General features: G+C 43.1%; 1 protein-coding gene across 1 annotated transcript; it reads right to left on the bottom strand.

The window, feature by feature from the left end:
* Window positions 1-859: 859 nt before the first annotated feature.
* Window positions 860-2997, bottom strand: LOC131236050 (crocetin glucosyltransferase, chloroplastic-like). The gene is made up of 3 exons (XM_058233141.1): window positions 2392-2997; window positions 2206-2348; window positions 860-2118 (listed from the first exon to the last, which is right to left on the bottom strand). Exons 1-3 carry the CDS (start codon window positions 2977-2979, stop codon window positions 1566-1568), a joined length of 1284 nt encoding a protein of 427 aa, XP_058089124.1. The 5' UTR covers window positions 2980-2997; the 3' UTR covers window positions 860-1565.
* Between the last annotated feature and the right edge of the window lie 7521 nt (window positions 2998-10518).

The following is a 10518-nucleotide window of genomic DNA, read 5'->3' as shown; positions in this document are numbered from 1 at the left end:
GTGCATTTGAAAATTCTATCTGGACCCATCTTGATGAATCTATATATATATATATATATATATATATAGATTGGGCATTGGTTTTTTCAGCTCATTTCAACATGTTATTTCAAAACTTAAGCAGGTCCAAATCTCCAATGAGCCATACCATTAGAAAAAGTGGTAAATGCCTATTAAAAACTTCGCTACAAGAGTTTTGTATTAAGCTGATCTTTTAATTTTTTTTGCTTTATTCAGTTCTGCTGACTTTATTAACTGGTTGGTGGGAAAATAAAGATTATGTATCTGCTGCTTACATGACTTCATGTATTTAAGAGATATGAAAATGAATTTAAAGTTCCCCATATGATATTTAAGAAGGTATGGGTAAGGTTGCTTGGCAGCGTACATCTAAGATTCTCATTGTATAAGACCGGTTGACAGTTGAAAATTTACCTGCTTCACCTTCAGTAGACTTAGTCTCTTCTTATTGCGTGCAGTCCACAAATTAACTTTCATGCTTCCGTACATTTTGATTGTCCTGCATCATTGTTGATATTGTGAGCACTATTGTATTAAATGCAGTCTGTGATGACATGAGCCTTCTGAAGTATTTAATGGTGGGCATTCAATAACCATTATCTCTTGTGGTGTGATCCGGATCTACTTAATTTTTGAAACCCTACTTAAAGTAATGGACGGACGGCATGGACATGGAACACATCATTAAGGTGGGCCCCCCAGCACTGCATCTGACAAGATGTCTTGGGGGTGTGACTCGTTTGTTTTATGAGAAATATTGCCCGGCACTATGTAACTGTGCAACGACAGTTGCAGGGGCAGTTATCTTCTGCCATCTATATAAGAGCTGAAATAAGGATTTTGCTATTTTAAATTATTATTACACACAAAATGCTTTTTTATTAGGTAAGAAGTTACAGACGCCTCTACTACCCAAGCAAGCCATTAATGGTAATCTAATTTTTATTGCAGTAGAAAGTTGAACGGCTTATCAAACGACGTGCCAGTGATAATCACGCATAAAGGGAGTATTCACTCACCAACTCTGTAAGGGTTGCCTGCTGAAGCTACCAAGCAGGTGGCTACTGGACAGTGCTATGTGGCTCCACCAAGATGTATATGTTTTATACAAACGGTTCATCTATTTTTTCAAAATCATGTGAGGGCATAAGCCCCAAAAAATAAGATAGTGTGGATCACACCACTGGAAAACAGTGTTGATTGAACACCCACCATTGAAAACTTCCTAAGGCCAGTGTAATGTTTATTTGCTCAAACTTTTTAATTAGGTCACACTGACCTAGATGAAGAACAAACACAACTATCAGCTTCATCCAAAACCTAGGGCTCCCAAGAAGTTTTTAGTTGTGAGGGTTCAATCACCACTGTTTCCTGTTATGTGGAGATACATGATCTTTGTTATTTTTGGGTTCATGCTCTAAAATGACCTGGAAAAATGGATGGACGGCGTGGATAAAAGAGATACATCATGGTGGGCCCCATAGAGCACTGTCCAGTAGCTACTAGCTACTAACAGTGTCAGTAGGCAATCCGCTTCCCCACCTCTATGGTCTTCTGGCTGTCATTTCCTCCACAAATGCTCGGATATTCTTATTCAAAGAACCATTTTCGCTACCAGCCTCCATTGCTAGATCCCTCCACTTCATAGCATTCTTCTTCATCTCCTCTCCTTCATCTCCTCCCATCACGAGATCCAAGCTCCTCTTCACCTCCCCACCTTCCAAAACCCCATCCTCGTTAACCCTCGCCCGCACACCCGCCTTCCAAACACTCTCCACCATCTTTATATTTGTCGGCTGGTCTGCCCACTGTGGAAATCCCACCATTGGAACGCCGAGAGTCAAGCTCTCCGACACTGAATTCCACCCACAATGCGACATGAAGCACCCAACTGAAGGGTGCGACAGAACCTCCACCTGCGAATACCATTGCACCACCAACCCTTGTTTTATTTCCTCCGTCGCAATCAGATTCTTCCAGAACTCAGTATCAGTATCGGTTTCGGCCCCATTCTCAGCTGGTCTAATGACCCATAAGAAAGGACGGCCACTTTCTACTAACCCATTTAAAATCTCCACCATTTGATTTTCTGGTAGTTATTCGGTGCTGCCGAAGGAGACGTAGACTACCGAAGAAGCTGGTTTTGAATCCAACCAATCAACGTAGTTCTTTGAACTCTGGAACAAGTCAGCGGCAACGGCTTTGTCTGAGGTCTCCCTCTCATCCAAGAAAGCTGACGGGATCAACGGCCCGATCGCAATCGTGTCCAGCTTATCGACGGCTTTCATAGCGTCGCCTTCTAATGCATTGATGGTGTTCACGAGCACCTTTGGTTTGGATTCTCTCCCCATTGATGGTGTTCACGAGCACCTTTGGTTTGGAAGAGTTCTTCATGGATATGAAGGACGGGAGGTTGATTTGTTCGAAAGCCAAAAAATGAAGGGAGGTATGTACGGAGAGGAGTGGCAAGCCTGGTAATTCTATCGAAGAAGTAGCGTCTTTTTTGCAGCTGGTTATGAGATTATCGCAGCCGTGGAAGTAATGGTAGTAAATGGCTAGGACCGCTGCGGGCTGCATCCAGAGGAGTACGGATGGGATGTGTAGGGTGCTTGCCACGTCAGCAGCCCATGGGAGGAGGATGTAGATTACGCACGTGACGGGGCAACCCTCATCAGCGAGGGTGTGGATGAGGTCAGAAACGGACCGTGGGCCCACGTCCTTCAACTGCAACATGTAGTCCTTGAGGCTGTCGGTGGGCTTCATGCCGTCATCGTAGCCATCCGAGAAGGAAGCGTAGGATAGCCCGTCCTGGGAGGTGGATTTTATCATGCGCCGGTGGGCGTAGACGGTGGTGGCGAAGGTGACGTGGGCCCCAGTGCGGGTGAGGCGCTTGGCTAATTGGACGGTGGGATTGATGTGGCCTTGGGCTGGGAAGGATAGGAGGAGGAAGTGAGCCATTTTAGGTGGTGTTATGTATTTACGAAACATGGAATGGACCCCTATATAGGTAAGATCTTACATTGATCAGGGCAAGTAGCACGTGCAACTCACTTGAAAAGTTGACTAGATTGATAGAAAAAGGCAAAAAATTGAGACATTGGCGGGTGGCAATGGGCCGTTGTTTTGCGGGCAAGGATAGGCTCAGGCCCACATGACACTTAAGACCCAAAGGGACGTTGGGGACCGCATAAATATTCAAAGACTAATCAAGCAAAGTTGGCAATCGTACAACCAAGTACAAATCAAAACAATTTAAATTTTACGTGGTCAAACCCTCTCGGGAAAAAAAAATCACAGCACTACGTGACGAATAATGCACTAAGAAAGTAGAAATTATAAGAGATAGTAGCTTACTAATTCGAATAGGCCCCGAATCTCTTTTCACAAGTCCTAGTTATGCCCTTGAACACTTATGAACGAATTAGAAAACCGTAAAGAACCTCTCTCTCCTCCCAAATCCTGGTTACACCCGATATATAAAGTATCACAAGCGGAATATGAAACAAATTTGGCACTTATGCAACTCTTCATGTATGCTTAATGGGACCTTTGATGGCATTAACATCCCATCGAAGACCTTGTGTAACGCCCTGAAAATCGGGGGTCATGCATACACTCGACTCCCGAGTTTCCGGGGGTCACTTATAACCGATTTTCATTAATATACATTTAATCAGGTTCAAATGCGTAGCCCGAAATTCTCTGGAACATGAAGCACAACCACACAACTCTACTAAAATGAAGGAGATCAAATATATATACAGGTCCAAAAATAAGTATAAATGGGTCACACAAAGCGTTGCCTATCAAAACCACAAAAAGAATAGTAAGTCCAAAAGAATGAAGCTAAGTCCACTACTCAGCGATCCAACGCCCCATCTACTGAGCCGAAGAAGACCCGCTCATCAACTAGAAGTAGGAGAACTCGTCCTGCTCCTCGAGGCTCGCATTACTAAGCTCCTCAAAATCTGCATCACCTGCATCTACGGGCGAGTCTGGTTGGTGTTTTAAAACACCGTCCCAGAGTGGGAGTGAGTGATCAACTCAATGAGTGCTATTAATCTTAAGTTGTAATAGGCATCAATTACATTATGAACTTAATGAAAAACAATCATTCATAAATACCTAACTAATCTTATTAATGCATATGTATGATAGATGATATGATGCCTGCCCTCGCCACAACACTCCCTTGAGTGACTCCATTTAACGATCGCGTATGACCAACACTCCCTTAGAGCAACCTTGACTGCCGAGTCACTACCCTAACTATTATGATACAATGTGATCGTGTTAGAAGAGTTCTTAGTTAAGTCCATTCATCCAGCAGGTTGAGGAATCTGATACACCCCACGTATCAATACCCTGAACTGGTTGCGAGGCTAAGACCCCCCAATGTGTGAGGCTAAGACCCCGCGATCCTTGATCCCGTCAGGTTCCCCATCCCTAACTTCAAGCACATGGGGAGTGCCGAGAAGAAGGGATAGCTCGCGGTCAATACGGGGAAGCGCGTCACCCTAGTGTAGGCCGACAGCTCGGACACAGTGTCCCATTCCACTATGCCCGGCTCATGAGGCGGTAGATCGGTTTCAATCTAGTTATCGATGGGCTACAATGGTTGTAGGGTATTCCAGGTTCCATACATATGTGAGTAAATGGAGGTAACAATCAAGTTTGGTTAGTAAATAGGTAAGACCACACGAGTTCAGGCAAGCACGTGACAGACAACATCGGGTACAAGCAACCTTTGTAGTCTAACTATTATCGCCCACGCACACCCGCCCAAATTCATAGGTTTAACCTCAGGATAGTTCTACCAACGGGACCACCTTCACTTTCCTCGTATTCCTGACCAACCCAAGGGTTTGGTGGTAATGTGTAGCATGTCGACTAACATGGGTTATCAACTAGTATAGATAATAGCATGCATTCATATTTTCCATCATAGAATCCAGATTTTACAATGCAAATGCTAACAATATCATGAAATAAGCATGCAAGTGTTGTGTGGGTTAGTGTGGAAGGCAAGCATTTCATATATCTCCTAATACCAAAATATATACAAGGCTTAGTGTATTAAACATGTTATGGGGAAAAACATCATACATGAACCGAGCAAGGAATGTACAAGCAATCATCATTAACATACCCAATCATGTTTGAGAAACAACAAGCATTCCATCATCATTCCACATTAATTTGGGGGGATCTAAAGTATAATGTCTTGTCTAGGTTTCTCTAGATTATCCAAATACATCACTCAACAAACAAAATCATTAGATTCATATTAAAATTGGTGCTAGGCCACCTAAGAACAATAGTCCACACCTATGGATCACTGAAGACTTGGAAACGACCTAGGAGTGGATTTTGGGGGTCGATCGGTCAGAATCCCTAGAGCAAGCACGTGCATGTTAGAACTCTGTGCCAATCCTTTCTCAAATCAAGGGTTTCAAGAAAAAAGGGTGAGGGGTTTACCTATATGATCAACGGAGCAATCCTTACGATTGTGGTAGAAGGTTTCCTTTAGAGAAGGGATAGGGAGTTGCAAGATTTGGTTTCCTTAGGCCCCACCTCGATCTATGGTTCACCCTTGTTCTCATCTTCACTCTCTTTTTTCACTCTCCTTAACTCTCTTTCTTCTCTCTTTACTCTCTCCCTCTTTCTCTCTTTCTCCCCTTTGAAAATGGAAAATCGTATGGGAAGAAGGGTGCCCTAAATGAGGCCCTTTTATAATATCAGATTTGGTGCCAATGGCCCCAAGTGTTGAGTTTTTACTATATAACCCTATGGGATGGTTTTTCTAGCCTCTAGGGCCCACTATAGGGTGTAGGAGTCGATACCCACCGTTAGATAGTTGGCCCTAGTGATGATCTATGTATGGATATGATCGACACGCCATTTGGATGCGCCGATCGATAAATATGATTAGAAGTCTATTCAACGGTCACCGATAGTCGATCGAGGCCACGGCCATACGAATATGTGTAGGAAAATATCCTTACTCCACATGTGAAGTTTGGTCGCAAATCGACGGTCGAAAATTCTCAACTTTGCATAAAAGTAGACGACTCAATTCACTTAAGTCTCAGCTTCTTCCTTTGGGGTATTTGTACTTCTCATGCACTCGTCCTTTGGCTCAAGTTGAGCAGTTCTGGACAGTACTCAGGTCCGATTCCCGCGACAGGCATTAAGCCCAGTAAGATAGACATTTCTCTATAGTTTTGGAACTAGTGGCCCGCCAACGAGCAGTCTAGAGGTAGTTCAGAAAATCGGGACATTTTTGGAATGAATTAGGTATTAAGATTTCTCGTGGGCAATGATTTGGTTTTGGATTAACTATATTCATAGTGTGGCCTATTTAAAACTAGTGAAAGTGGAGATTTGGTCATGATTATTCTAAATCGTTGGTTTTAGGCTAAAGGAGTAACGGGGTTGATTTGGTCTATTACCCAAGATCCGGGCTTTATTTGACTCGGCTTCGGTTAGATCTTCAATTTAGTCATGATTGTCTTAATTAGTTAGCAATGGGTCGGTTAGATTTGGGTCCTATGTGAGTAAATCATGGGGCTACACCTGATGTTCAAGTGATCGGGCGGATTCGTTGGCTTCCTACAGTTGATTAATCGGACTTGTGCGGTTCTTTACTAGTACTACTCCTGTATAAACTAACATTGAGTGCTAATGGTCATTAAGTGATATTATAAGTTAATTATTAAAAAAATTTCAAGGATTTTTGAAAATCCAAAACAGTGAAAATCCAGGATGTTACAATCTACCCCCCTTAAAATAATTTCATCATCGAAATTGTCTAAGGGTAATAAGTAAAGATTTTATCATTTCATTTGCTTAAGTTTTGTTGGTTTCGAGTTTATATACATTTTAGGGTATATAATAAATACACTAGCCTAGCTCATTATGATCTACCCCCCTTAAAAATTTTCAGCTTTGAGGTTTGAAAATAAATGTCAAAATCATCATTATCGTGCTAAGTGTTTGATAATAAGGTTTACCTAAGGGTGGTATATTCTACTCTTTATGATGGGGCTAATACGGAAAGACAGTTGTGGTAGGCTTTGATCCCATACGTCAATCCTCTGTCTGACCAGGGCAGAAAGATCATTGTATCCCTTCCTAATCCTGGTAGATCCTGGTCTTCTGCTCGGTCAAAGCAGTGAGTCCATTAGTGGTCACCCAGTATTGAGAATTGGGTCAAGCCGTGAATGCTTCGCTGGTGTATACTTCCGTAATTCCGTAGTCCGATCAATCTAAATGTTTAGCCATCATTGGAAAGTTTAAATCTCCTATTTATAAGGTTGTCCTCTGGGTCTTGGTCTACGAGAGTCCTCGATTTAATTTTATATCCAAATTGGGGGTTAATAAATCTCTCGATATGCCTATGATAAAAAATTATCCTAAAAAGTTTCTAAAGGCACGAAATTTTATATGAATTGCCATTTCAATCTTAGGGCTAGTGGGTTATGAACAGACTACACTTCGGTTTCATAAATTTCAAGAATGAAGGAATAGTCGAAAGTTTTAAGGTATTCTAGTGATTTGAAGCGCTAATAACGCTAATAAGGATGCAGTAAGGCAATCACACATACAACATTCAAAAGGCGACAAGAAAATTCTAAGGCAATTCATACATTCGTATTGGATTCAAAGTGCCATTAGTATAGCCAGTTACATCCTAGAGTATGGATTATAGCATAGATATTCCAAACATAAGGGAAATACAACCTTGTCAAGCAAAAGTTCTAATTATCCTTCAATACATGTAGGTAGACCTAACCGACTTAGAGTAAACTACTAATTATCTGTAAGATTATGCTACTACTCTCCTGGGTTGGGTGAAGATGGGGGTGCTTCTTCCCCATGAGGAAAAGAATCACCGGAATTGAGAAGGAGGAAACGGTTGCTAGAAGTGCCATTTCCCTCGGCAAGGAAATGGGTTGCTGATAAGAATGTTTTGGAAAAAGAAATCGGTTTAGTGTTAGATTTGTGAATGGGTTTTGAGATGGGTTTTAGGAGTGAAAGAGTGAAAGTGATCGAGTGGGATGAGTTAGGGAGATAAGAGATGTGAAGGGAAAGAAGATGGTTTTGAAGAGGATGATGTGTTGAGGTTTAGAGAATGAGATGGGCTTTTCTCTAAAGATTTGGGAGAATGGAGGATGGCGAAGTGAGAGTGAAAGAGTGGATGGGTTTAAGGAAAATGGATTTGAGGAATGTGAGTTGAGAAATGTGTTCTTGAAATGGGTTTGGAGTTTACTTTATGATTGGGTTTTTGAAAGTGATGAAGTCGGATGAATGGAGGGAAGCTTTTGTGTGAAGGAATGGGTTTGGGTTTTATGAAGGGGAAGAAGATGGGAGTTTGTTGAAGGTTAGGGAATTGAGGAGTGTTTGAAGAAAAGGGGTGTAGAAAGGTTGAAAATAGGGTGAGATGGGTGGAGTGAAAGAAGAAGATGATAGAGTTGGGTTTTGAGTTTGAGAAATGGAAAGGGAAAGACTTCCCAAGGGTTTAGAGATAATGGAGTGAAGAGAGATGGGAGAAAATGAGGTTGAGTCTTATTTACAAAAGGAGTGGGCCCCACACGTGTTCAAGTTGAATGAGGGGAGGAAAATCCCGTTTTGGGGTCCGGGCGTGGCGACGCCGGCCCGCTTGAATGGTGGGCGTAGGGAACGCCCGCTCGGCGTGGCGACGCCGGGTTGCTAGACTAGTGGGCATGGGGACGCCGACTCGGGCGTGGGCATGCCGGGTTACTGGACTGGTGGAAGTGGGGGCGCCCACTCGGGCATAGCGATGCCGAGCTGCTAGACTGGTGGGCATGGGGACGCCCACTCGGGCGTGCCAACACCTGGCTGCTGGACTGGTGGGCGTGGGGATGCCCGCTCAGGCGTGGGCACGTTGGGGTCCTGCATGGGTCCCTTTGTTTTACGATTTTTCGGGCGCCAGTAAGGCCCCCAGGGAAGTACCATATATGATTTTTGGGTAGAAGAGGCTAATATATGCAGTGAGATTAGTGGTTTCGCGAGATTCCTCCTGGTTAGAGGTCAAAAGTTATTTTTATTTTTTTTACATTCCTTCTATATCCCACAAAATTTAATTCGCTCCTACCGAATTATCTCCCAAAGGGGTCAAAAATATTACGTTTAGCCGATACTTGCTCCTTTGGACTTGGACAATGGCCTCTACCGTCCAATCATTCAGTCTCCGGCTCGTTCCTATCAGTGAGCCGATGTACTGTAAGATTCTCGAACCTATTTCCTAGCGTCTGTGTTCTCCCTTGCTTCCCGATCCTAACTCCTTGAAAGACTTACCTTTCATCTACGATTACTGGTTCGGGGTCTAGGATGGTTCCTATATTCCTAAGTCTCTGCTGTGTTTACTCTCAAGTCAGCGGACGTGGCGGTTCCTAGCATTTTCGTATTTTCCATTGTGTTCCCTCTCAGTCGGCAGACGCGTTAGTGAGTTCATAATCCACGGCCCAATTAATTCCAAACTATCGCTCTAATACCATCTTGTAACGCCTTGAAAATCGGGGGTCGTGCATACACTCGACTCCCAAGTTCCCATGGGTCACTTATAACCGATTTTCATTAATATATGTTTAATCAGGTTCAAATGCGCAGCTTGGAATTCTTTGGAACATGAAACACAACCACACAAGTCTACTGAAATAAAGGAGATCAAATATATATACAGGCCCAAAAATAAGTATAAATGGGTCACACAAAGCGTTGCCTAATAAAACCACAAAAAGAATAGTAAGTCTAAAAGAATGAAGCTGAGTCCACTACTCAGTGATCCAACGCCCCATCTACTAAGCCAAAGAAGACCCGCTCATCAACTAGAAGTAGGAGAACTCGTCCTGCTCCTCGAGGCTCGCATTGCTAGGCTCCTTAAAATCTGCATCACCTACATTTATGTGCAAGTTTGGTTGGTGTTTTAAAACACCGTCCCAGAGTGGGAGTGAGTGATCAACTCAGTGGGTGCTATTAATCTTAAGTTATAACAGGCATCAATTACATTATGAACTTAATGAAAAGCAATCATTCATAAATACCTAACTAATCTTATTCATACATATACATGATAGATGATATGATGCATGCCCTCACCACAACACTCCCTCGAGCGACTCCATCTAATGATCGCGTATGACCAACACTCCCTCAGAGCGACCTCGACTGCCGAGTCGCCACCCTAACTAGTGCGATGCAATGCGATCGTGTTAGCTAAGTTCTTAGTTAATTCCATTCATCCAGTAGGTTGAAAAATCTGATACACCCTACGTATCAATACCCTGAACTAATTGCGAAGCCAAGACCCCCCAATGTGTGAGGCTAAGTCCCCGCGATCCTTATTCCCATTGGGTTCCCCATCCCTAACTTTAATCACATGAGGAGTGCCGAGAAGGGATCACTTGCGGTCACTACGGGGAAGCGCGTCACCTTAGCGTAGGCTGATAGCTCAGACACAGTGTCCCACTCCAC

Source organism: Magnolia sinica, unplaced genomic scaffold, assembly GCF_029962835.1.
Source record: "Magnolia sinica isolate HGM2019 unplaced genomic scaffold, MsV1 ctg136, whole genome shotgun sequence".
Taxonomy (NCBI): Eukaryota; Viridiplantae; Streptophyta; class Magnoliopsida; order Magnoliales; family Magnoliaceae; genus Magnolia; species Magnolia sinica.
The sequence above is the reverse complement of the archived record's forward strand: the minus strand, read 5'-3'. Positions and strand labels throughout refer to the sequence as shown.